Source organism: Wolffia australiana, chromosome 1 (genome assembly GCF_029677425.1).
Source record: "Wolffia australiana isolate 7733 chromosome 1, ASM2967742v1".
Classification (NCBI taxonomy): Eukaryota; Viridiplantae; Streptophyta; class Magnoliopsida; order Alismatales; family Araceae; genus Wolffia; species Wolffia australiana.
Genome location: NC_135835.1, coordinates 5,840,928 through 5,867,599, shown reverse-complemented (window position 1 = coordinate 5,867,599; position 26,672 = coordinate 5,840,928). Strand labels below are relative to the sequence as shown.

General features: G+C 39.9%; 3 protein-coding genes across 3 annotated transcripts; all 3 read right to left on the bottom strand.

Annotated features, from left to right (window-relative positions):
• Nucleotides 1-267: 267 nt before the first annotated feature.
• Nucleotides 268-11,589, bottom strand: LOC144703433 (V-type proton ATPase subunit B 2). The gene is made up of 14 exons (XM_078575602.1): nucleotides 11,437-11,589; nucleotides 9,962-10,017; nucleotides 9,770-9,868; nucleotides 8,931-8,990; nucleotides 8,453-8,564; nucleotides 7,700-7,908; nucleotides 6,966-7,094; nucleotides 6,703-6,840; nucleotides 5,658-5,808; nucleotides 5,199-5,281; nucleotides 2,121-2,168; nucleotides 1,972-2,025; nucleotides 1,614-1,697; nucleotides 268-785 (listed from the first exon to the last, which is right to left on the bottom strand). The coding sequence occupies exons 1-14, from the start codon at nucleotides 11,462-11,464 to the stop codon at nucleotides 597-599; spliced, it is 1,440 nt and encodes a 479-aa protein (XP_078431728.1). The 5' UTR covers nucleotides 11,465-11,589; the 3' UTR covers nucleotides 268-596.
• On the bottom strand, nucleotides 2,175-4,598 carry LOC144713038 (uncharacterized). Its single transcript, XM_078587550.1, has 4 exons — nucleotides 4,579-4,598; nucleotides 4,269-4,488; nucleotides 3,628-4,118; nucleotides 2,175-3,478 (listed from the first exon to the last, which is right to left on the bottom strand). Exons 1-4 carry the CDS (start codon nucleotides 4,596-4,598, stop codon nucleotides 2,299-2,301), a joined length of 1,911 nt encoding a protein of 636 aa, XP_078443676.1. The 3' UTR covers nucleotides 2,175-2,298.
• Nucleotides 11,590-12,845: 1,256 nt separating the features above from the next.
• On the bottom strand, nucleotides 12,846-20,942 carry GTA2 (global transcription factor group A2). The gene is made up of 22 exons (XM_078575597.1): nucleotides 20,457-20,942; nucleotides 19,538-19,776; nucleotides 19,316-19,462; nucleotides 19,013-19,171; nucleotides 18,838-18,921; nucleotides 18,620-18,690; nucleotides 18,177-18,534; nucleotides 17,938-18,093; nucleotides 17,752-17,849; nucleotides 17,622-17,670; nucleotides 17,387-17,539; nucleotides 16,936-17,079; nucleotides 16,344-16,434; nucleotides 15,901-16,056; nucleotides 15,787-15,835; nucleotides 15,602-15,696; nucleotides 15,418-15,496; nucleotides 15,110-15,164; nucleotides 14,916-15,033; nucleotides 14,104-14,247; nucleotides 13,917-14,014; nucleotides 12,846-13,229 (listed from the first exon to the last, which is right to left on the bottom strand). The coding sequence occupies exons 1-22, from the start codon at nucleotides 20,923-20,925 to the stop codon at nucleotides 12,999-13,001; spliced, it is 3,243 nt and encodes a 1,080-aa protein (XP_078431723.1). The 5' UTR covers nucleotides 20,926-20,942; the 3' UTR covers nucleotides 12,846-12,998.
• Nucleotides 20,943-26,672: the final 5,730 nt, after the last annotated feature.

Sequence of the window (26,672 nt, the reverse complement as noted above, 5' to 3'; positions counted from 1 at the left end):
ATTAACTAAGATAAGGGAGATGCTCACCCATGAGAAATGGTCAAAAATCAGGGGAGAGAGAGAGAGAACCTAAGTCGAGGTATAGAATGAAGATTAAGAAAGAAGCTCAGTCAAGAGGGAAGCACAGTCAGAAGAGATGATTAAGAAAGACCAAGGGGATAGAGTTACAGAGATAGAACCCCCTCTGCCCATAGAGAATGAGGGAGAGAGAAGGAGAGACCTTTGTGACCAGAGACAGACAGCCAGCAAAATGTAACAAGAGCACACTGGAAACAAACATAAACCTTTACTACAACCAATGTTCATAAAAACATAACAAAGAGAAATCACCAAGAAAAAGCAATGACAAAGAATAAAGAAGATGTTTTCTATCTTTCTTCATCGTTCTTGAGATCCATAGATAACGATGATATGTTGACAACAAAGCCAGTGGAGGCGGTCTGCGCCAGGCATGTTATTCCAAGAGAGCGAGGCTGGACCTGGGTCTCCCTCGCTTCCATCAAGCTCATACTCTAGAGAGAGAAAGGAACAAGCAAGCAAGGAAATAGAGAAGTGAGATTATTGGGGACAGCAAGAGAGGAGAGAGAAGGAATGATCTAGACGACAGCCGCGTCGCGGGAGTAGAAGCGGTCGAGGGTCTTGGCGGGTATACGGTGAAGGAGCTCGCGAGGGAAGATACGGAGCAGGGTCCAGGCCAGATCCAGAGACTGGAATATGTTGCGAGTATCGTAGGCTCCTTGGCTCACAAACTTCCTCTCAAACTTGTCCAGAAACTCCAGGTACAGCTGCACACCAATCATCATCATCATTATCATCATCATAACCACCATTTTCATCATTATCATGATGATCTAGCTTTTAACGCATTCTATAACACAAGTATCCAAAAATTTCAACTCAACAGTTCTACTCAAATTTAATCGTCACGTCGTGGTTTTGAGAAAGAGTAAGTTCTAGTTTTCTAGAACGTGTGTATCCAAAACTCAGGTGTTCGTCATCATCATTTTCATGTTCTACTTTTGATATAAAGAGAGGTTAATTTTCTAGAACGCAATTATCCATAAAGTTCAACTCAACAGTTTTACTTAATCATCATCATTATAATTCAATATTATTCCCCATCATCAGGTTCTGGTTTTGAAAACTATTGAGTTCCAGTTTTATTAGCACACATATCTATAGAAGTTCAAGCCAATGGTTCATCGTCATGTTCTGATTTTGAAATAGAGAGGTTTTGTCTTGCAGAACCCGAGAATCCATAAGGTTCAACTCAACAATTAAACTGAATCGTCATCATCATCATTCAACAGCATTCACCATCATCATGTTATGTTTTTGAAAGAAGTAGAGAAGTCTAGTCTTCCGGAAGACAAGTATCCTTTAAAGCTCAACTCAGCTGTTTTACTCAAGAAATCAGCATCATCATCATCATCATGATGTTCTGGTTTTGAAAGTGGTCTCATATTCTAGAATACCCACAAAATTTCAACTCTATGGTTTCACTTAAGAAAATCAAATAAATATGTAAAGGCTTATGAGGCTTTTTATGACGAGCAAATTCACAGGTTCCGTAATATTGACTAACTGGAGAGAGAGAGAGAGAGATCATATACCAGATCCTCAGAGGAAAGCGCCTCCTCTCCAACAACAGCCTTCATTGCCTGGACGTCTTTTCCAATAGCATAGTTCGCATAAAGCTGGGAACAGTCAAAGCATTTTGTGCCAATTGCGTTTTTCAGAAACTTATCAACATGCACCATCTAGAAAGTGATACAGATGGGAAAATAGAGAGAGAAAAAAAAAAGAGGAAAAGAAAGAAAGAAAGAAAAAGGGTAAGACAAGGAGAGAGAGAAAAAAGGGTGAAAGATAGAGAGAGAAAGAGAAGAAAAGAGAGGGCAAGAGAGAGAGAGAGAAAGAGAGAGAACAAGAGACCGAGAAAAGGCGAGATAGGGGTAATTAGAGTTCCCGTACCTGGTTGGAAACGTCAGCGTGGTCACGCCTAGTCATCCCCTCACCGATAGCACTCTGAGATTGAGAGCAGATGAAACCAACCCAGCAACTCAGTTAAACGAAGAACACATTAAAAATTCAGCAAGGAGATAAAGCAGACAATGACCAACCTTCATTAACCGGGACAGAGAGGGAAGGACGTTGATCGGTGGATAAATCTGTGGAAGAATCACAACTTCAATTAGTGCATTGTTGAAGAAGATAATATGGATAGAACTTAGTTACTTAGAAAGGAAGGGATACATGCCCTTATATAGGGCTGAGAGAGAGAGAGTATTAGAGATTTATCTATGTGGGATTAAGAGAGGGAACCCTTAGTGGGCTAAGGTCTAGTGGGCCTAATAGGCCACACCACCTATTTCCCAACACTCCCCCGCAAGCTGGAGCGTGGATGCTCAGCATCCACGCCCAGATTGTGATGTAGTAGTAGGCGGTGTAGAGCGTGGAGCAGGATGGCTGGAAAGATGGCGGAGGACGGCTGGAGGCTGAAGACGGTTGAAAAAGAGAAGATGGCCGAGGCAGCCGAGGCTGGAGGCGACTGAGGCAGCTGTAGGCTCTGGAGGTGGCCGAAGGCAGCGGAGGAAGCCCGAGGGAAACCAAGGCAGCTGAGGAGACCGTAGGCGCCGCAGCCGGCCGGAGGCAGTGGAGGGAGCCCAAGGGCGACCGAGGCAGCCGAGGCGAAAGGAGGCGACCGAGGCAGCTGAGGCAGCCAAAGGCAACCGAGGCAGCCGGAGGCGATCGAGGCGACCGAGGCAGCGGTAGGCGCCGAAGCTGGCCGAAGGTGGCGGAGGGCAGTGGAGGGAGCCTGAGGGCGACCGAGGCAACCAGAGGCGATGGAGGCACACGTAGGCGCTGGAGCCGGAGGGAGGCGGCGGAGGGCGGTGGATGGAGCCCGAGGAAAACCGAGGCAGCTGAGGCAACCGAGGCATCCGGTGGAAACCGAGGCGACGAGGCCGCCGGAGGCTGCTGAGGCAGCCGAGGCAGTCGGTGGTGGCCGGAGGTGACTGAGGCAGCTGAGGCAACCGAGGCATCTGGTGGAAACCGAGGCGATGAGGCCGCCGGAGGCTGCCGAGGTAGAGCTGAGGATGGCCGACGAGGGCCGTCCAAGATAGGGCGGCAGAAGGCGGCCGGAGATGGCCAGTGACGGCCGGAGATGACCCGACGGCCGGTGACTGCCGGTGACGGCCGGAGAAGGCTGGAGAAGGCCGGAGAAGGCCTGACGGCTGGAGAAGGGCCGAAGGCCGGAGAAGGCCAGAGAAGGTCAGAGAAGGCCAGAGAAGGCCGGAGAAGGCTGGAGACAACCGGAGAAGGCCGGAGAAGGCTGGAGACAACCGGAGAAGGCTGGAGAAGGCCCAACAGCCGGAGACGGCCGGAAAGGTCGGAGACCGCCGGAGAAGATCGACTAGCTGAAAGAGTACGTAGACGGCGACGGAGGCTGGTCAGAGGACGCCAAGAAGAGGGACAAGGACTGCGAGGAGAAGGAGGACGCCGAGAATGAGGACGAAGAGAAGGTAGAAGGGACGGATGAGGACGCGAAGGCAAACCCCGATGAGGAAGCCAGCATCGAGACTAGGGTGGAGAGGAGATGCGGCGACGAGGGGAAGGAGGAGTCCTAACCTGGGAGCGCCGTGGGCTAGAGATCGCCCGAGGGATGCAGATTGCACGCAGGAGATCGCCTGAGAAGATTCGCGGAGGGCCGCCGGAAGTCGCCAAGGGCGATGGAGGCCGTCAAGGGCAGTGGAGGCAGAGGTGCCAGCGGAGGCGTAAAGGACCTGCCAGATGTCGCCAAGGGCGGCAGAGGTGTGGAGGCGACAGTCGTCGTCGGATGGTGCGGCCAGCAAGGGCGGCCAGCAGGGCAGCCGGCATGGCAGACGGTGTGGCCGGCAGGGCGGCTGGCACGAGCGGCCAGCAGGGCGGCCAGCAGGGCGGCCGGCAGGATGGACGGCCAGAGGGCCGTTGGAGGGCTGGAGGGCCGCCGGAGGTCGGCTGGACGGGTGGAGGGCAGCCGGAGGGCTGCTGGACGGGCGGAGGGCAGCCGGAGGGCTGCTGGAGGATGAGATGCAGATGACTGGCGATGGGCGGAGATGGCCGATATGGGCAGAGATGGACTACGACGGACGGAGAAGATAGGCAATGCGCAGAGATGACCGGCGAGTCGGCGACGGGTGGAGATGGCCAGATGCGCGGAGATGGCCGGATTGAGATCGCCGGAGAAGGAGATATCGCCGGAGGAATAGCCAGAGAAGATATAGGGATGCCGAACTGCAAAGGAGATCGCCGAAGATGTGCAAGGATGGCGGCGTGCAGGAGATCGCAGTTAGGAGAGAGATCGCCGGTTGGAGAGAGATCGTCGCCAGGATGCAGGGCGGAGGTTGGAGAGGTCGGCGGAGAGAGAAAATGCCGACGAGATACAGGAGATGGCTGCGGTTGGAGAGGTCGCCGGAGATGCAGGGCAGCAGAGGGGAAACCTCCGCCACCCTGGACGTCGATGTGGAAGAGGAGCCCTAGGTCATCGACCTAGGCTCTGATACCATGTTGAAGAAGATAATATGGATAGAACTTAGTTACTTCGAAAGGAAGGGATACATGCCCTTATATAGGGCTGAGAGAGAGAGTATTAGAGATTTATCTATGTGGGATTAAGAGAGGGAACCCTTAGTGGGCTAAGGTCTAGTGGGCCTAATAGGCCACACCACCTATTTCCCAACATGCATCATGCTATTAAGCATAGTGTTCCATCTCCAAGAAATGCCAAGATCCTCTTTCTAGTTCACAAGTACTGATCTTATCTCATGATAAAAATCTGGACCTTATTTAATGGAAGGATTTGAAGTTGTATCCTCTCCAATCTCTTTCTCTTTCCTATCTATCGTCCCCTTCTGCTCTCATCCTATTGGAGTAGGTTATTTTTTTAATATTGAAAAATAAAGACCCAAGTAGATATTCCTCTAATTGCCGGACGAAATAGAGATTAGTTACACAAATATTGGTCCATATAGTACGCCAGAAATCATATCCCTTTAAAGAAATGGTCGCGCTGTTCCATAGTTTCACGGAATAAAATTTGTTTCAAAATCGGCACTGGGACCTCATTTCAGGAAAACAAATTCGTGAAAGCTCAGATAATTTCAAAACCTAATCAGGGGAATTTTCTAGATATAGGTAGATTGATCCTGAACCATCATTACCTGCCGATTGTGCAGCTGCCTGTCAATGTATATCTGGCCCTCAGTGATGTACCCAGTGAGATCTGGTGTGGGGTGCGTGATATCTAGACAATCACAAATAAGGAAATAAGACTCGTAAATTTTCTTTCAAAGCCATCAATTTAAGAATGTCATACAGAGAGAAAAATGATGAGTAATGGAGTCAGAGCACGAAATTATGCAAGAGTACCAGAAAACCCAATCGTTCAGATTGTTTTCAAGAAGTTTCTGGGGGGCAGAGGAATCTCGAGCTAATCTGATATTCAAATACTGGGACCAGGATAATCAAGAAGCGATACCGCAACAAGATTATCTTTCTGCACTCTCATCTATGTTTCCCTCTTTTTCTACAGGTGTAACAGGACTCTCAATCGTGGGAAAAAAAACCATAAAACTGCAGTAAAATATGATTAAACCACAAAATATATTGGAGCAGATTACCGTCATTAGGCATGGTCAGGATGGGAATCTGAGTGATAGAGCCCTTTCTCCCTTCAATGCGCCCAGCACGTTCATAAATTGTTGCTAAATCGGTGTACATATAACCTGGATAACCACGCCTTCCGGGCACTTCCTCACGAGCTGCAGACACCTGAGTGAAAAGAAAAGAGGTCACATCCCAACAATTTCCAACTAAAAAAAGCATGCAACACAACTAGGGTTTCAGCGTCCTTGATGATGACGATTACTGGTTTCCAAGAACCATCGTCGTCATTGTCAGCCGTCACTGGATCACGGAATGTCATTGGAAGAGTGATACGATCTACAAATTGAATCATAAATCAAAGTTACGATTTTTTTTTTATATATCGAAGTTACGATTTAGGGTTGACAGATAATGACAAATTCCTCGTTGTCATCGTCATCTCAAAGTCGTGTTGTCATCAATGTCATACTTTTGTGGGTTTGAACAAATGACGATAATGATGATGAAGCTGATGACAATAGTTGCGGCTCTTAAAAATGGATGATGATGACAACGATGAGATTAAACACTATTTATCTGCTTGCAAACCTATAGATGATCACGACAATAAGAATGACTACGCTGGCTCTTGGAAACCAGAAGGCAATGTGTAACCATTTGTCATTATCTGTCAACCCTAAGACTTTTGATAGTTTTCCATGATACTATAGCATTAGGAATAGTAACAAAAAAAAGAGTTCGATTACACTTTACTTAAGTATATTGAAGATTATTTATTTTTCTTTTTAGAAATAGAGAAGATTTTTTCTAAGACCCTTTGGAGGAATTTCCAAATTATTCCTTTATCTGAAGCATAAAGGACGTCATCCAGGTGGTTAGGAGTCTTTTAGCCTTAATTTCTTTTTTTTTTTAAAGATTAGCTTTAATTTCAATGAAGTACAGAATAACTTTGCAAAGTTCAGTAAATTTTAAATGAACAATTGCTAAGTTCTGACATTTACATGCATTACAATTAGTTTAGGCACCTATACAAAAATCATTGAAACCAAGTGCCCTCACCTCACGGAGAGCATCAGCATATGAACTCATATCTGTGAGAATGACAAGAACATGCTTTCCGCATTCGTATGCTAAATATTCAGCGGTTGTTAGAGCAATTCTTGGTGTAATGATTCGCTCAATCGTAGGGTCATTTGCCTGAAAAAAGAGAAGTAAACTTCAAGTTATAACTAATTAGATAAGCTTGTAAAATAAAGAAATCAGTCATAATCAAACCCCGAAATGAATTCCTACGGGGAGCTGTCTACAGATTTTGAGCTCACCAGATTTAAAAACAATGTCACTCTCTCCATCGATCCATTCTCCTCAAAATCACGCTTAAAGAACTGTGCCGTCTCCATGTTGACTCCCATGGCAGCAAAAACAATGGCGAAATTGTCCTCTTCTCCGTCCTGGACCAGGTTTAGTTTAGATCCACAAAATAAATTCAAATTTTCTCCACGAAAGCTCTTTTCAATAGAAAAGGAGAGACCATATCCATGAAGAAACTAATATCAAGAGAAATACTGATCAGATGATATGGAAGGCGACATAAACCAAGACACAAAATTTTGACGATTACTTTTGAAAGAAAACAAAGGCTGTTATATTTCTACACCGCGTCCATCACATTTCTAGGATCAAAAGTTTATCACCATGTAGCCAATTTCTTTTTTTTGTAAAATGAAGAGAAATTTCGGAATTTTCAATTTCAAGGCAAAAAATGCCAGCTCTCAAAAATTCCCAGTTCAGACAACTTCAAATTCAAAAGAGTATTTTTTGAAGCTGCAGTCAGAGTATACCTTATCCCGAAAATAGGATCGAGAAAGAAAATTCTGACGAAGATCACCATTCTAATCGGAATAAAAGGAAAAAAGTGCAGCTTACGGATGATAGTTCTAGTCTTCATATTCATTACGATCGGATCTTCAAAATAAGAAGAAAAATGTTTGAATACACGCTGGTTTTAAATCTGTTTATCTATTTACAAAAAATTCATTTCAAAAAGCTGACATACCTCTAATAGATTTTCTGATTTCTCCAAACGCTTGACAAGACCAGCCTGACGACAAATCTGGGCAGCTATCTCGTTATGTGGAAGACCAGCCGCTGAAAATAAAGGAATCTTCTGCCCACGAGCAATAGAGTTCATGACATCTATAGTCGATATTCCTGTCTGAATCATCTCTTCAGGATAGGTTCTCTCGCTAGGATTGATTGAACTGCCTGTGACAGAACTTAACTTTAGAAATAAACGAGCAAAGCAAAAGTAGACTATGAAGCAGGTGCCTATATTTATTGTTTGCCGAAGAAGACTAAATCAACCTCGTCATCCACAATTTCAGTATCAAGTCATTGATAAGAGTATCAAGTCATTCTTCACAAGGACAAATTACCAGGATGCTGAAAATTCGCCATCCCCTTCATGAGGAAGAGAAAATAATGTAGAGAATGACAAGAGGATAATGACGAGTTGTCATTGTCATTGTATACAAAGGATGATTTTGTCACCATCGTCCTCACGACAACAAATGATGGGGATGATGACAACTCATCACTGTCCCGTCGCTATCCTATATAACCACATACAAAGGCCCATTTCATCATCACCACTGTCATCCTGATAAAATGAATGACGGGGATGATGACAACTCGTGATCATCTCCTCATCGTCACAAAGAACGGGAAACATTGTTTCTATTCACGCATCCATACATAAGCAATGTCTATGTAGCATGATGCATCATCATATTTTGCACCAACATCTCACCAGATATGTCCAGGTATGCCTCCGGCAAGATGGGAGGACCATTATCAATTGGTTTCCCAGATCCATTAAATATTCTTCCCAGCATGTCGATAGAAACTGGAGTTTTCAGCACCTGCAAGTGGATTTTAATGTATGAAGAAACGCAAAAGACTAGTAATAAAAAAACGTAGCACGTTAAATTCAAATAAAGAACTTCGAGAGGATCAATATAGAGCAGTTGTCAGGAAAATCTAATAACCAGAATAAAAATTTCGAGAAGAACGAAATATCATCATGCACTGAATCTGCCCTTTGCTCTTTTTGACAGTTGATACGGAAAGATTAAGGCCATAACCATCAGAAGGTAAGCATATATCTACAGCACAGAAAGAAAGTTTTAACTTGGACCTGGTCATAGAGCAGGATAAATCGACCCCCTTCACTCAAAAATACTTTTAGCATACGATGTAAAAATTTATGAGCAGTTTCGGCGACGAACCTCCCCAGTGAATTGCACAGTTGTATACTTGTTGTCGATGCCAGACGTTCCTTCAAAGACCTATGAAAAAAGACCAAAAAAAAGGTTGGATTAAATCTTACTCTTTTTTATTTCTGGATTTATGTAGTGGATGTATGAAAATATTTGCTGGTCAATTATACTGTTGCTAATTGGAATATTATATTATTCTGTTTCATCTTATCGCATTCTATAGATTATTTCTTCGAACAGTAAATATATATGTATGGAATGTAGAACACATATAACCAAAATCTACCTAACATATCTTAAGTATGGCTGTCGAATTAATATCTAACGGATGTAAAAAAAATAGCGATACATCTCAGATGTTTTGAATTGAAAAATGTAAGTAAAGAAGGTTGTTTTGTTGCGCTCAGATACATAAGAAAAAAATAGTGGTGCCATATTCCGTATTTACACCCGTAAACCGGACCCTGATCATCATAACTAGTTGACACATCAAAGAATGTGAACCCGTAACTGTACGCACACTAAACAGATGCATCCACCAGTAAAAGTGTGATGAGATTCTTCTATAAAAAAAATCGCGTTCAAAGGTTGTTATTATTAGTTTCTCTTATTACTGGGAAGTGCAAAATGACAGTCGAACACTTGGGTACTGAGATTTCATCTCAAAGATCAAAATATAAATAAATTTCAAAAGGAAATTTAACGCATGATTGAGGATACATAAGCAAATAAAAATTCTGGCAACCCTCAATAAGAAATCGCAAAATATATCCCTAATTTTGTATCAAAGAAACTAGATTTTATCTTATTTTAAGAAATGAATGGAAACCAGAAGAACAAAGCGGGACCTGAACAACGGCCTTCTCTCCATCAACCTCCAAGACCTGGCCACGGCGAGTAGTTCCATCTCCCAGGCGTATGTTAACAATTTCCTGGTACTTTGGACCCTGAAATAGGTCAAATATAACGAGCAAAATTTTCACGACCAAGGGCTGGATAAGCGAAAAATAGACAACATCAAGTAGAAAAATAAATAATACCTTCACTTTTTCTAAGATAACGAGAGGACCGGCAACACCGGATATAGTCCTGTACTCTGTATAGAGAGATAAAGAACCCAAGTTAATGATCATAATCCACAAGGACATTGTAACGTCTGATTAGACGATGACTAATGTAACTCGATTAACTACGTAACTTTGCAAGTAATTAACCAAAACAGCTTCCATAGAACTATGTAATCAGTCTCAAGAAAAATGCAACATTTTGTCGGTACAGGACAGAAGCAGAATAATGACGATTAACACATTGGGACAGTTTAGTAGATAACTAAAGATTGATAAATCGTAGTTCCAGAAAATAAGCTTATACGAGTCATGTCTTTTATCCTCACGAGGGATAACAGTCATGTTAGATGACTAGTGTAACTTTATGCTTTATTTTGAAAAATATGAGAGTAAATTAATTAAAAACGCCGGAAATGGCACTTCTTAATCACCCTCCACAAGAAACTGAGAGTAATTTGATTGGTACAGGACAGAAGCAACCTAAAGATGATTAATAAATTGTGACAGTTTGGTAAATATGCCAATAAAAGTAACGCTCTTTTATCCTCACAAGAGAAATCAGCCATGTGAGACTTACTGTTTTGAAATACAAATCCTCATAAAACGTCCTTGAGAGTAAGGAATTAAAAAGTGTTAGCTTTTGAGATACGAAATCGTTAAATTAAAAATTAAAAGTTCATAGTTTGTAATCGAATAGGCAAAATCGACGCACAAGAAAAATACAAACTTCGGGAACTCGGATACAACTTTTCCTCCAAAGAAGCAGGGTCAGGAAAACAGGAAAAACGTGTAAATACCGCTGAAGAAAACGATGAAACCAACATTCCCAGAAGAAGATCAGTAAGTAAACAAAAAAAAAACCCGATGAGAAGTAGTACACCTTGAATAAAAGGCAAGCGCTCAGAATGGTAAGAAATCAAGAGAAAAAATCCGTATTTCTGGATCCGATCTGATTCACCAATTGCCGCAACACAAAACGATTGGGATTTCAACCTTGAATTAAGAGTGGCACACATAAAAAAACCTTTACAATATCTCAGTCCATGAATGTAACGTTGCGCCTCAATCGCTGGCGACAACAAAATTTTCCTCCCCCCCACCCCACAATTGGACGGATCTAAAAATCGCCTCACCACAACCCCAATCAGAAGAACCAATCGTCAAATTTCTTCAAAAAAAACGCATCATTCGAAAATTCATCCAGATCCGGACTAACAACAAGCCTGCCAATCGCTTCTCTGCGCGGGACAAGGCCGAAGTCTTCAAAAACCCCCGATCCCATCCTAAATTTGTCGACTTTCATAGACCCAATACAAAATTCATCAAAAAAAACCACCCCATCTCATTTTCTCGCGATTCGATCGAGCTGGGAGGTATCAACGATCATCCAGCGTCGAAATCTAAGAAAAAACACAGAAAGAGAAAGAGAGAAGAGGGGATCTTTTCACCAGTGAGGAGATCTTTGTACTCCAACATCTTCGGCGCTTCTTCTTCTTCTTCTTCTCCGCACTGCTCTTCCTTCTTTCTTCGAAGAGAAACTACCCAAAATGCCGACGAAGGGAGCCAAATGAGAGGCCTGTCTACGTCCCTTGTCACGTTAAAATATAATGTCTTTTAACTTTCTATTTAATCAATGTTTCTATTAAAAATTCCAATTTCTTCAAAAACCTTTAATTTTATCAATTTTGCGATGTAGGACAAAAATGGTGGGGCCCAATGGGCGGACCTGTCAGATCCAGTTGGATGATAGGGACGTATGAATGAATCATGGTAAATGTTTTTATTTTTATATGTATTAGAATTTTAGAATTTAAATTTTTAATTCAAGCTGAGTTTAATTGAAAGTTCTGGTTTCAAAAAAAGATACTTACATCTTTCTAGGTATCTATCTATTTATCAATAAGAATCGATTTCTACCTTACATTAGTCTCTCTGTTGTTATATTTCTTCCACTGTATACCTATATCTCCCAGTGTATTCCTCTCTATCTTTATATCCACCTCTCCATGTGTTTCTATCATATATCTATCATAACTATTATCTCTATCTCATTATCTCTCTCTATCTCTATATTAATCCCTCTTTATGTGTGTGTATATATATATATATATATTCATCCCGCTCTATCTGTATATCAATCTCTTTCTACATTTATCTCTGTCCCTCTATGGATCATAATCTCTATTACTAAATTAACCCTATTTCTGTGTACCTATATATCTCTCTCATTCTATCATTATATTCCTATCTACCCATGTAACTCTCTCTATCTCCATTTCTCCATGTATCTCTATCATCATAATCCCATTATTAAACCCTCTTTCTGTACATCTATCTCTATCTCTCTTTCTTTCGCTATCTGACGCAGCATCACTATATACCTTTCTCTCCATATATATATCTCTCTATCAATCATAATCTCTCTGTCTCTTTATTAATCCCTCTTTCATTATATCTATATATCTCTCTTCCTTTCACTATACACCAATCTTTCTGTCTCTCTATCAATCATAATCTATATACACGTCTATGTTAATCCCTCTTTCATTAAATCTATATATCTCTCTTCCTTCACTGTATACCCATCTCTCTGTCTCCATATCTATCATAATCCCAATTTCTTTCCTTATCCCTCTCTCTAAACCGGTCTCTTTCTATATCTAAATCTGCATCTAAAGCAATCTATGTCTGCATATCTATATGTATCTCTATCTCTTCATATATGTATATACATCTTCATCTGCATCTCTATCTCTACTTATATACCTTATTTGTCTCTAGCTCCAGATCCAGCTCTACCTTTATCTTATCTAAACTAAATTACAGCGGGGCATCTCGTTTAAAAAAAAAAAGAAAATCGAAGCAAACAGAGAGAGAAGATCTGATATTCCGCTCAATTTCTCCAGTTGAGGGAGAACTCTACATTTGTACAAATAAGCGTAGAGAGATAATAGAACATTCCCACGGAAAAATAAGAAGAAGAAAGAGAAAAAACAAATAAAATAAAATTTTAGGCAGATAATTTGGCGAGAATGACCATATCGAGGATCTTGACATCAAGGGTATCATCTAGCCTTACGATGCCATCTGAGCCGTCGACTCCGATCAGCTTTCCGGTGCTCCCTCGGAGACCACCGCTCATGATCTTGATCTTGTCTGATTTCTTCGGTTGCACCATCTCCATCTCGTTTGGATGCGCAGTGATCGTCGTCGATCCAAGCGAGATCTTACACGATCCGTCCTGAACAATAAAAACCATTAGAAAATTTTGATCTCTGAATTTTTTTGGTGGGTTTAAGAAGATTAATAGTGTTTGGGAAGATCATTATTTATGATTCACGACTGACTGTTGACAGAATAGAACAATATGGGAAATAAATGATAAGTTTTGGAGGATCATGAATAAATAAATAATTTTTTTGAAGATTGGATAATCGTTATGATTGATATCTTACAAAAATAAGAACAATAAAAGATAGCTAACAATTGGTATTCTGTGATAGATTATTAATTGAATATTCAAAACTTGAACAAAGAGAGCGCAACAGAGAGGTAATTGCGGGGAAATGATTGGGAACTATTAAAAAAGAACAGTGAAAAATGAAAAAGAATTACTAATTTTTAGGAGGATTACACTGATGATTCATAGAAACATCATTATAGAAAATTTAAAAGAGAAGGATCAACAAAATAGCACAACAGACTGGAATTAGTGGGAACATTATAAAGAAATATTAAAAAAAAACAGTGAAGTATAGCAAATACTATCGATGCTTCATAGAACCAAGAACAATGATTCCGCAGCGCTTAGATTTTTCAAAAAAGAATTATTTACAGAAAAAATAACAGAGGAATATCATAACTAATTGCTAATTTTGGGAAGACTAATACTAATAATTTGTGTTTAGAGTGATGAGGGTTGACTTACTGCGAGAACTTCTCTCACAACGCCGACGTGGGAATCCTCGCCAGACCTGAGAACGTTGACCACCACGTCAGGCATGTACCAGCCTCCTTCCCCTTCACCTGAAATTATAGCTTGGTGACGTCATCCTTTTATTCTAAGAAATATCCTCCAAAATCTAGTAAAATTTTGAGTGGGGTTGGTTTCTGACCAATGGAGGGGGACATCATATCCAATCCCACATTGCCAGGTGTCATGGGCTGGCCACCTGGCGTGCCAGGCAGATAGGACCCAGAGCTCGGGGTCATGGGCTGACCGCCAGGCGTTGACGGGAGATACGGGCTGGGAGCGTTTCCTGATGAACATACAAAAATTGTAAAAAATTTCCAAAATTATCATAAAATTTACGGATACGGACCCAGGTACAGATGCTGATAACTTTATGAAGAGAGATAAACATACATATTGAAACACAGAAAGAGATCGATATAGAGAGAGATAGAGAGGTTTAAAGATATAAAGATTGAGATAATTTAAGAAATAGATGGACAGGCAAGGAGGTAGAGGTTGAGACACAGCTAGGGAGATAGAGAGAGAAAGGCATAAAGAAAGAGAGTTATAGAGACATAATGAAACACAGAAAGAGATCAATATAGAGAGATATAGAGAGGTTTAAAGATATAAAGATAGAGATAATTTAAGAAATAGATGGACAGGCAGGAGGTATAGATTGAGACACAGCTAGGGGGAGATATAGCGCCAGAGATAATGTTAGAGATAGGTAGAGTGATGGAGAGAGATGGAGGTAGAGATTGAGATACAGATAGGGCGAAATAGAGAGAGAAAGGCCTAGAGAAAGAGAGTTATAGAGATAGAAATAATGTTTAGGTAGAGTGATAGAGAGAGATGGAGGTAGATACTGAGTTATGAGTGAGGCGAGATTGAGAGAGAAAGACAGAGATAGGAGATATATATATGAACAGATAGGAAGAGATAGAGAGAGAGACACATGATCGTGCATACCATATCCCGAACTGCTTTCTCTGGGGGTTCCAGCATCGTTGTAGCTGCCACCTGGCGTGTTAGCCCAGCCCGAACCAGGAGTAGGCGCATCGAATGAACGTATTGGGGGAGTTCCAGGCTGAGATATCCAAAAAAATGAGAAGATCTATACACAAATAATAGAAATAAATACCCTTTTTTGAAATAAAAGATACCTGATACTGCGGGCTTGTTCCCCAGGTAGCGGGATTTCCATCTTCCCAATTATCCCTGGGAATAAAACAACGAATCCTCTTTAATAGAGAGAAATGTGCATTTCTTTTAAAAAAAATTAAATGGGTCATACTGTAAATTTCTTTTTGTTTAAAAATAAAGGTAACACATAAATTCAATCAACTCTTCAACTGAGAAACGAAAAATGAGTAACATAGTTTCGATTACGAAACGAACTTTGTAATCATCCCGAAATTATATGACAGGATTCTGAAGTCCAAAAAAGAAGAAACGGTATAACAAGGCAAACCTGGGAGGGCTCATTGGTCCATAGGGGTTCCAAGCACGGTCGCGCATGGGTGTCCTCATCCCATCGTGAATAGGCGTGGCTGAACCAAAATTCGAAAAAAGATTAAAATGTGTGTAAATATCTATTAAAATATTCAAATCATTCACAGTTATATTTGAATTAATAATGTGACTAAAAGACGCACCGCCAGGATCTCTCCCTGGAGTCATGTAAGGATGGAGAGGAGTCCGGGATGGATGCATCGGCGTCTCACTTCCCATTCCATATCGAGTATTTTCCCTGTCATAAAAGAAAATAAATATCATAATATAAAAGGCTTAATTCCAAGGAACTAGTTTCAATAAAAAAATTTGAAGAGCTAGTGGCTACCTATGAGGTGGGGCCATGCTTGAAGTATCGGCAATTTGATCTCGCTTAACTGATGATCGATCAACAGGTATTAACGTGGTGATTTATTTTAGAGGAATAAATAAATCATTTTACCTGTAACTATCTTCATCTGTGAATCAAGTTCAACGCGGACAAGCTCCCCCGTGACCTCGGTCACGCGACCGCGATAGCCTTTAAAGGGGCCTAAACGGATTTTGATACACCTCCCCACCATAGCATCATGTCCCCTGCCTCTACCCCTTCCTCCAGCTGCGTTAAATAATTAATATTTTACTTCCGACGAATTTAGAGTACCATAAAAAACAATTCAAAGATCCTCTTACAGTTCTCTGAAATTTAAAATCTTTCAGGGATAAAAAAAATCACTAAGACTCAGACTCAGCATACTCGGATTCAGAGTATCACAAAATACTCTACTATCCTCTATTGAAAAATATTTGGGAGACGGAAAATAATTAATAAATAATTAACATACACAAATAGTATGAGGTCACTACATTTCAGCACAAATAAAAATAAACAAAAGACAGACGCACAGTCAATTGGAGGTCTTCCTCTGGGTAGCCTCATTGACGATTGCAGGAAGTCGGATGATCTCAAGCCACCGAACCTTGAATCCATGGAATCCTATTATGATTAAACAAGCCACGTCAGTGGTAGAAAAATTAATTGGGTGACGAAATTAGATCATTTGTTTAATGTTTTATGACTTGTTTGCTCCAAATCAAGAAACATCTACTTTGAAATTCTGGATAAGTGAATAGCAATAATTCAATAAACACATTAAATAAGACTATTTTCTCTGGGTTAGTCATGTTTGGGAAGAGAAGCAACAGAATACGTCTTTTTTATTTGAAAAATGGAGGGAAGATCACCCGAGAGCGGTGATCGACCCGTAATTAATGATACATAAATTAACAGAATATATCTATATGAATGGAATTTTTTCATGATAGATTTTTTGTCCAAGTCATTACAATTCTATTTTTTGGACTGTAAAAACTGCTACTTACAAACATTAGATACCAGAGAACCAAATTTTCAAAAAAAAAAATACCAGAGAACCAAGACAGCTATCTATCTTGCAAAACAAGATAAAAGGAAAAGCAACTTAGTCAAGAAACATACGCTTCTATCACGACTCCCCCGAGAACCGCCAACCACTGCACATGACTGGGCCTTGGCACAGATAAAGCCCGCGTGTTCAAGATGGTGACGATCATGAATAAAGAGGATACCCCTGTGTATGTGTTCAACTGGGCCTTGCTTTCCCTGAAACATAGTGATAATACTAATAATGTTACTACGAACTATTGAAATTAAAGGGGAGTTTGTACTTATATAACTTTTCAGAATTTGTTTGTAATTTTTGTTGGGGTTTGCTTACCAGCAAAGGAGTGGACAAACCAAGTGTTTCAAGAGTGAGTTTAGTTCTCTCAATCTCCCACGATTTATCTACCCTCATATTATTCTCTCTCTACGGATATTGAATATCTTGATATAGATATTCCAGCGTTACCAAAATTAATCACAGGATATTCAGAAGAGAAGTGCCGTGCACAAAGACAAGGAATGTTACCTTAAAGGGCCCCTCAAGAACTCTGACTATGTCTTTCAAAGAAATAGTATTACGGTACCTATCCTGGGCATTTGTTCGTCTATCAAGCTTGCTCTTGATCTCCCTAAGTTTTACAAGAACAACCTCAGGTTTATCGGGAACTCCTTTCAAGACCTGAAAATAAAGGGAAAGGTCAGGGTGAATAAACAAGAGATAAAATGACAATATCATTAACAGGATTAATTAATTGGGGCACCTGGAACGCTTCTTTTTCCACGCGTATGATCACACCAAAGGACAAGTTGCTGCAAAATAATATAAAATGTCGACTTATTAAAAAGAGAAAGGAACAAAATAATGGCATAACACAGAATTCACGTCCTTACTCGAGCAACACAAGGTCATGTAACTCATAGTCTCCAATCTTGGTAACTCCTGAAGTAACCTCAGAGCTCTCGACAACATTATCCGCAAAGACACGGATCTGCGATAAATAAATATTCACAAAACACGCACGAAATTCAGTCAACCTTCCGGTAAAAGGAAATTCAACATATTCAACTAAAACTTACGTGTTCTTTCGTTGTGTCAGATAAAAGTATCAAAACATGGCTCTCAACCTTCACTACCATGCCTGTCGTGCTTTCCTGGACCCCAGATACGACCTTCACATGATCCCCCGCTTTGAAGTACTTGCAGAGCTCTTTTTCGTTAAAAGCCAAGGTTTTCTGATAAATAGAGAAAAAGTAAGATAGTTATGATAAAATTTGGAGATTTTTGCAGCCTGACAAGTCAATCGTGCAGTAAATACCGGTAGACCAGCCATCTTGGGCCTTATGTGAACATTCTCTTCTTCAACTTTCTCAACCCATCCCATCAGATTCTTCAGATCACCACGAACTACTATGACAGCGTCACCTTTCATAAAATGACCCTTCTTTCTGTTCGAGAACAAGGTTGCTAGACTGGCAAGATCGCCGTCGGCATCGTCACCGGGCTTCTGAAATTTCTCGAGCTCATCAAAGGATGGTTGAATGTTTTGAGTGCTGATTGATTTCATGGACACCGACTTATAAAGAAATCCATCTTTGAAAGCCATGTTGTCCACCATTTCAAAGTATTCCCCCGTGTTGCTATCTCGTCTTCTCTCAACACGGATATGCAGCTCCCTAAAAATTGAAAATTTGGATAAAAATAAAGATCTTTATAACCCTGTTACGTCAATTATGCATAAAACATTAAGTTAAAAGATACCTGGCTTCGTCAGTGTTAAAAAACCTTGGTGGAGGAACAAAGGTTCTCTTTTTGCCTACATCCCTACCCTCCTGCCATTGAAGATACAGCCCGAGCATTCAGAGAAGATCATAGAGAGAATATTTGCGTAGATTTAACAGTAAAAAAGAATTAAAATGAAAAACACAGATTTCAATAGATCACTAAAAAATAAGAAAAGTAATTGGCCGAATAATTACCAGTTTGTTGGCAATAGTCTGCAAATCAATCCTCGGAATCAGTTTTACCGTCACCCTCTGCCGGACATTATCCACATCTACTATCTAAAAAATAAACAAAGAATAAGAGTAGGTAAACTAAGAGAAGGTAAATTAACAACTGCGTTTAGAGAAGAAAAGTCCAAGAATAAACAACCTTTGCAAGGTCGCCCTTATAAATACCTAGCTTCATTCGAACCCAAGTATCTCTCGTAAGATCAATACTCTTGCTTTCTACAGAAAGCACATCTGTCATTTCTTTAATCGGAACTAGTTGTACTTTATTGGAGAAGATGTTCCGTAATCCTTTGCATGCCTGGCCATACACAACAACTATTACAAAGTGACAAAGGCCGAAAAAAAGTAACAGTGAATTAGGATATGAAAATCATTTAAGGTGTTTATAAAATATTATAAAAACAAATAAATATGGAAGGAATAACCATTACATTTCACATACCTCTTTTACATGCGCTTCTTTATCTGCCTCAACATATATAAAGTTCTTGAGATGGTCGAGAGCAATAGCAGACCTAATATGTAATTCATTTCCTTTATCAAGATATTTCTGCATGAGGCAAATCGCCGCCTCCCGTTCTCGGCCCATCTACAAAAGGTAGACACATACAGTCAAACAACACGGAAACTGATAAATAGATGCAGGATGAATAATAATGCATACCATGCACTTGACCATCCACAATTTTGGATCTTTAACCGAGGGCAAAAGAGCCTGCTGTTCTACGTCAGTAGCATCTTCACCATAGTCTATATGACTGGATCTTGCATATCTCTCGTGCAATTTCTGTCTAAGCTCATCAACATCAAGTTGATCTTCCGTCTGCATCAAAATCGGTGGTCTCCTGTGCATTGTCCTTTCTTCATCATCGCGTAGTTCAGCTCCACCATCAACGATAAAATCTGCATATCACATTATTTAACAATAAAAACATGAGCCTGTGCAGATATCTCTTTTCTTCTTCTTCTTCTTTTTTGAAAAAAAGTTATCTCTTTTCTTCTTTCTTTGGATTCCTCTCCTTTAACATTGGACAGTCCAAACTACCAACCGGATGAAAATTCTCTTGGATTCCTCAGACAAACATACATAATTTGTTTATCCACATCAACAAACGAAAACGGCCAATAGGATCGTGGAATGAGTTATAGATTACTACAGGATCCTCGAGACCAAATAAAAGATCGTTCATTTCTTCCTATGCTACTCGCGATTCATTCATCCTAATAATCACAAGTGATACAAGGTAGCCTTGTCAGGTAATTTTCGAAAATTTGAATCATATCAGCAAACCATACTAGTGGGCTACACGAAATTAGCACAAAATTTCAGTACACGAACGAATCATCAGTCACACAGATTTTAGGTCACCCAAAAAACCTAAAACCACTTCCGGGAACCGCCACAAAAGATCCAACCCAACCATGAAACTTCCCCACCAAGATCGATCAACCGGGGGCACAAATTACAAACCGGGTATAACCCATTCGGACGTAATCAAACTTCAAGATACAAATTTTAACAAGTAACTAAGCAGAACGAAAAGACGCGAAACAAGAGGAACGAAGCGCGAACGAATGCATACCGTCTTCCCCTTCCTCTTCCTCCTCCTCTTCCTCGTCCGACACAACCGTGGCCTCGTAATCGAGGAACTGAGAAGCCGACGCCTTGCGGTGCTTCTTCCGGCGGTTCCCAAAATCCTCCTCCTCTTCTTCCTCTTCCTCCTCGTCTTCATCTTCCACGGCGGCGTCGTCGATGAAATCAGACCGCCTGCGCTTGCCGGCCCCCTTTCCGCGATTCCTGGGCGCCTCTTCTTCCTCGTCCTCCTCCTCTTCTTCGTCTTCCTCGTCCAATTCTTCTTCTTCTTCCTCCTCTTCTTCCTCTTCCTCTTCTTCCTCGTACTCGTCCCGCCGCCCTCGCGCCATCTTCTCTCCGCCGCGCTCCCGAGCAGCGATCGAAGCGACCTGGCCGAGACCGGGAAGAGCACAATCGACCTTCTTCTCTCTGTTACTCGCTTCGATTCTCCTCGTCTCTCCCGCTATATATAGAGCCATGAAATCGGTTCGCCCGATACCCGCGAGGAATCCGATAACCGGTAGGATTCCGTATTCCAAACGGATATCCGATATCCGATAAGAATCCGATACTCGTTAATTACCTGTATTCCAAATAAGGATCTTATATCCTTTTAAATTCAGTGCAGGGACGCGGATGGGACGGGTTTTTCGTTCCAGGACGAAAAATCGTCCCGTCTGCGAGGTTGGACGAAAACCGGGACGGAAATTCGTCCGGAGATGAATGGACGGGACGGGTTTCGTCCACTTGGACGAAAAAACCGTCCCGTCCAGAGGACTCGGACAAAAAAACCGTCTCGTCCGTGTCCCTACACTGATTCTGGACATCGAACGGGATGATCTTCGTCCCATCCCGTCCATCGTCCACATCCTGGACGATCTGGAACTATGATCTGCTAAGAATCCAATATTCCATAATAACCCATGTTCCCAATGAAGATCTGATATCCAATATAAATCTGACACTCGTTACTAACCCATATGCCTACGAAAGATCTGATGTCCGATAACCATCATTTCCTGTATTGCTAATGAGATCCCATATCCGATAATGTTTGGATAGTTGATGTAAACCCAAGGTTCCAATAATGATCCGAAATACGATAAGAATGTGACACTCATTAAGAATCTGATACTCATTAGGAACTGTAATTCATGTCAGGATTCAATATCTGATAAGAAACTGATTCTTATTAAGATCTATATTCGTTGTAAGGATTTAATATCCAATAATAATCTGATACTTGAGTTGAGATTCTTTGAGAACTCATGTTTTCTTAGAAGGATTCGATATCCGACGAGATTATGATACCGTTGAGAACCCATGCTTTCCAATAAGGATCAAATATATGATAAGAATATGATACTATATGAGAATTCGATATAGATTAATAAATGTCATATCGATTTAACCCAATCGATAGGTTGAGTCTCCAGCTAGTGGGATGCCAAGCTACAGCTCGTGCTCTAGAATATACAAAGGAGTGTGTATTGACTCACTCATGAAAATTGTTCATCATCAATTATCGTGTACGTATAGTCCCTCGTCCACTTGATGCTCCTTGGACTACTTAGGGTATGGTCAACTATCAAACCCTAATCGGTCATCTGAGTTGGTATTTATGCGTTTGAAAATCTTCAGAGAACTCTTTTTCCGATATTTAGTTGCCTTGGCCAAGGACTTCACCGCTTTGTCTTCCTTGAGTTGTCTCCTCTTTATACCGAGGGTGGATGATCCCATCTTGACCACTCAACCATCTTCGTGAATTTCTTGATGCTCCAGAACTAAGACTATTTAGAATCCCATGATTAGGGACATGTAAGTTGTAGTCAAAGTACAAATGTCCGTCCACAAGACGTCTTCGGTGTCTCAGGTCTAAGGACCAGTTATACAACCGTGACATGGATGAACCTTATAGACAATTCAATATAATACCATCCAGGGATTCGTACGGATCAATTCAATGAATTCTTTCCACTAAAGATCACCTACTATCTATCCTTAGTGTCCCCACACTGATGGCTACAAGACCAGCCATGCTCATCGTATGAGTGAGGCTAGAGAGTGATATTCTATCCGGATACTTCGATATCCTTCTTGAGTATCCTTCGAATAAGTATATTTAGAACACATGCTTAAAGACTAGATATCTTTGTATGTCAATCTCATCATAATTCACTAAGTTCCATCATGAATTCGCGAGTTTATTAGATGCCTCACACGTAGATTTAATGAATATGGTATATTAATTAATATGGAATGAGATAGGGAATATGTGATTGGCTTGCTAGCCACTTATATTTCCATCATCACCATTCTGTATGACAACGAGAATGGAGAACCATAGACTTTTTTATTCATAGATGTTTTGAATTTTGAGAAAAAATTATAAAAATGAAATTTTAGTACATTTGCCTCATCCCCGTCCAATGCCTACAATGTGGAATAGTTTTTCGACCCATAAAAATTTGTCACGTCTTCGAGCGGTTAATTTGGAATGGATGATGGTTTCAGACATACCAAATAAGACTGAATGAACCTTCCATTTAGTCATCTATTATATGTATAATGCATGAAAATGGATAAGATGGTCTTTTCATAATGGGAAGATAATAATCATCTAGTCATGGTATCTCACATTGAATGATATGGGAAATAGATGATTATTATGCATCATTCGTTACAAACCATAGTCCATAAAAATAAACTTTTGAACCTTAGTATGTCCATCAACATTTTTGGAACGGCATTGGAACATGCTCAATCTGAGGAAGCAAAGAGTAGATCTGATGCTTTGAAGATTTCCATATACCTCTTGAGGGTGAGCATGGGAACAGCTAGAAGATGTTAAGTTCTACTTGGTTCGAACTTGGTGTGAAAAAAAAACTAGTAAAATTATTCAATTATTTGTTCCCCCACTATCTATTCTCATTTGAAGCAACACTCGTGGAGGAGGAGCAAGAGAAGAGAGGGACAGACACTCAAAATTTCTCAAGTGAGTGTCAAAGTCACTCAAATGTGGAAACCTTCCATAAATTTTTAAAAAAGCACTTGGGAAATTTTCATAAAAGTCTTTGTCTTGGGAGTATATCTACCAATGTATTAAAAATCTGGTGCGTGTGACCTTGTAGGCCTTTTGAATTATAATGGCCCTTTTATTATTGACTGACCTTATAAAATAGATATATCAAATTTTATTGTAATTAATAGAGTACTAATTTAAAACATTAGATACTTGAGTTGCCCCCCCTTGAGGTGCGAAGCTGATAACACACAATTTTGGTAGGTTAATAATACCATATTTACATGTTTATTCACACGAAATTGATTATATGAGATTTTGTCAAGACTAAAATAATTAAATTTGTTTTTATAATGATATTTTGAATTCTATGAGATTTTAAGTACTTTTAATGATTTTTATGACAACATATTCTGAAAGAACACATATATTAAAATTATATATATATTAAAATTTTATTAATCAATATCTCTTTTGGGAATTATTTAATGACTCTTTGACTTTCTTGTCTCTCAAAATCAGAGGAGACCAAAAATCTGAAGAGAGAGAATGACCCAAATTCGAGGCCTGAGACCGAAAATTCGAGGGCTGAGAATGATCCAAATTAACATCAGAATATCTGACGATCTAGGAGTTTCCGGCTGAATTTTTGAGTGTATATTTCTTTTTCCCACCTCATCCAATCCATATAGTTGAATATGTAAATAGAGCCTTTGTTGGGTTTATCAGAATTTTGTAAAAACTATATTTAAGCTTACTTCCTCCTAGAGAGGTAGATGGAAAGAAAGTGGAGTTTTGAAGGTCCATCAAGTGTGTTCTTGGTGTCTTGAGTGCTTGGAGAACGTCAACATAGTTGTGGGAAGGCTGATCTTCATCAGGAAGATGCCGTGATCCCCGTGGAACATAGGGATCAAAGGTTAGCCTCGTGCCTTACATTGGTTTCTCTCCTTCACATCACTTTACTTAGATCCACATCATTATGTTCATCATCTCCTTCTCATCACCATCTTCCATCATCTCACCCTACCACATCCATTTCCAATATCGATCAAGATCTTGTCACCTTTGTGTCATATAAAAACCCTAAATCATCAAATCCATCGTCATCTTCTCCATCTCACAACCACCTATCCATTCTTACATCACATCCATTAGTTAGATCATTATCATCTCTTCTTCAATAATTCTATTTTCACCATCATCCATTCACTTATTTAATCATCTTATCTTCTTATTCATCTTCTACATCCATCATCTCTTGACATCTTCTTCTATCTCACTCCCTCATTTTCATTTTATCTATCCACGTCCTCCTACCTATTCCTCATATTATTATTCATGTCATCCTTATGAAATAATTAATATTACCCTTTCACCACCTCATATTCATCACATCACAATTTCCCTATTTTATAGATATCTCCTCTCATCCCTCTTGAATCATATTGGAGTGTTTAACTAAATTTTATAAATTGTTATTGAATAACTCAAATATCAACAACAAATTAACACCCTAAATTTGAGTTTAAGAATTGTTATCATTGTTGGGGAACGATTGTCGTCAGGGATTCTACTTCCTTTTCAAGAACATATACTTCCACTACTTTGGCCATACATTTAGTCCATGTGCCTCCTTGAGTCAATATCCTCTTCTTTAGAAGGTGGGCGATCCCGTCTTGACCTCACAATAACTCTTGTGGGCTTGTTGCCGCATCGAAACTAGGATGATTAGAAATGTAGTGATTAAGAGACTCATAGGACAAAGTCAAAACATAAACATCCATCCACAAGGTGCTTTTGGTGTCGCAAGTCTTAGGGCCACTTGTACAATCATACCATAAATTGTCTTGGTTGACTTTAGGAATAATACCATTATAGAATTAATACATATCAATTTAGTAAACTCTTTCCCAAAAAGTACCCACTATTTATCCCTAGTGTCCCCACTCTAATAGTTTTCGAAAACAACCATACTCATTATATGAAAGAGGCTACATAATTGTATTATGTCAGGATATTTATATGTCCTTCATGAGTATCCTTTGAATATGAATATTTAGAACACATGTTCAAATACTACCAATCACAGTATTATAATCTCATCATAATTTACTTAGTCATTACATGTAGTCATGGTCTTAATTGGGTGAGCTTATTGATGCTTAGTCCTAAGATGTAAACTAAGAAGGGGGATTAGGTTCTTAAAAAAATTATCAAGCAGATTAGTTGGCAAAAATATTATATGAATACTCAATGATATCTAAAAAATACATGTTAAGACATGACATTTAGTTATCATAGATATCGGATACTCCCCAATCATGTAATAAGATACTTCTTTTTCCTAGAGCTTCACACTATTTATCAATAGTGTAGGCCAGCAAGGCCATATCCCTATTAGTTGGACATAACAATTAGCACTAAAAATAAATGTTCTTAAAAAACTTTATCGATTGCACATGATTCATCCTCCTCCTACCACTAAGGTCCATTGTGGGAGCTTCCTTTCTAAGTAATATCCTCAGTAATTGCTCCCTAGGAAAATTTTCCGGCCGCCCTTCTGTTTTCTTCTCAAAAGATACCCAATAAATAAGTAATTAGGAAAATACTAAAATCAATGATAATCTTTTTTCACGCTCAAACTCTCATTCTTGGAAATTTTTAAACTCACACTTATACATTCCTTTTCACTCAAGAGTAGCTCCTTAAATTTTCTAACCTCTACTTGAATATTTGGCTCCACCATCTGAATCCAATTCGGCTTTTCAGTATCACAGTTGACTCTTGCATTTATTCAATATTTTTCATGGAAATCTTCAGATTTTATCTTTTGCTATTTATAAATCAACCTATTGATCTCAGTCTAGAAGTCTCTTTTATTTCACATTTTGTTTGAATTCCGGATCTCTCTCAGTTCAACTCTTCTAGCAAATTCAACGACTATTAATTTCTCTCTCTACCAGTGTAGACTCTATTTTACTGAAGGAGTTTCAGAAACACATGCGAAATAATTTCTACAATTTCTACAGATAGAATTAGATAGTTTATCTTATGAGATATGAAAAACTTCAGACACTACAAATCCAAATTGATCAGCAGAGAGCTGAATCAAATCAAAAACTGGATGACTTAGTCTAGGAAGCTGAATTTTTCTGGAAGTTTAGGAAATTTTCGCAATTTTTGTTAAAGAGATACAATAGGTCT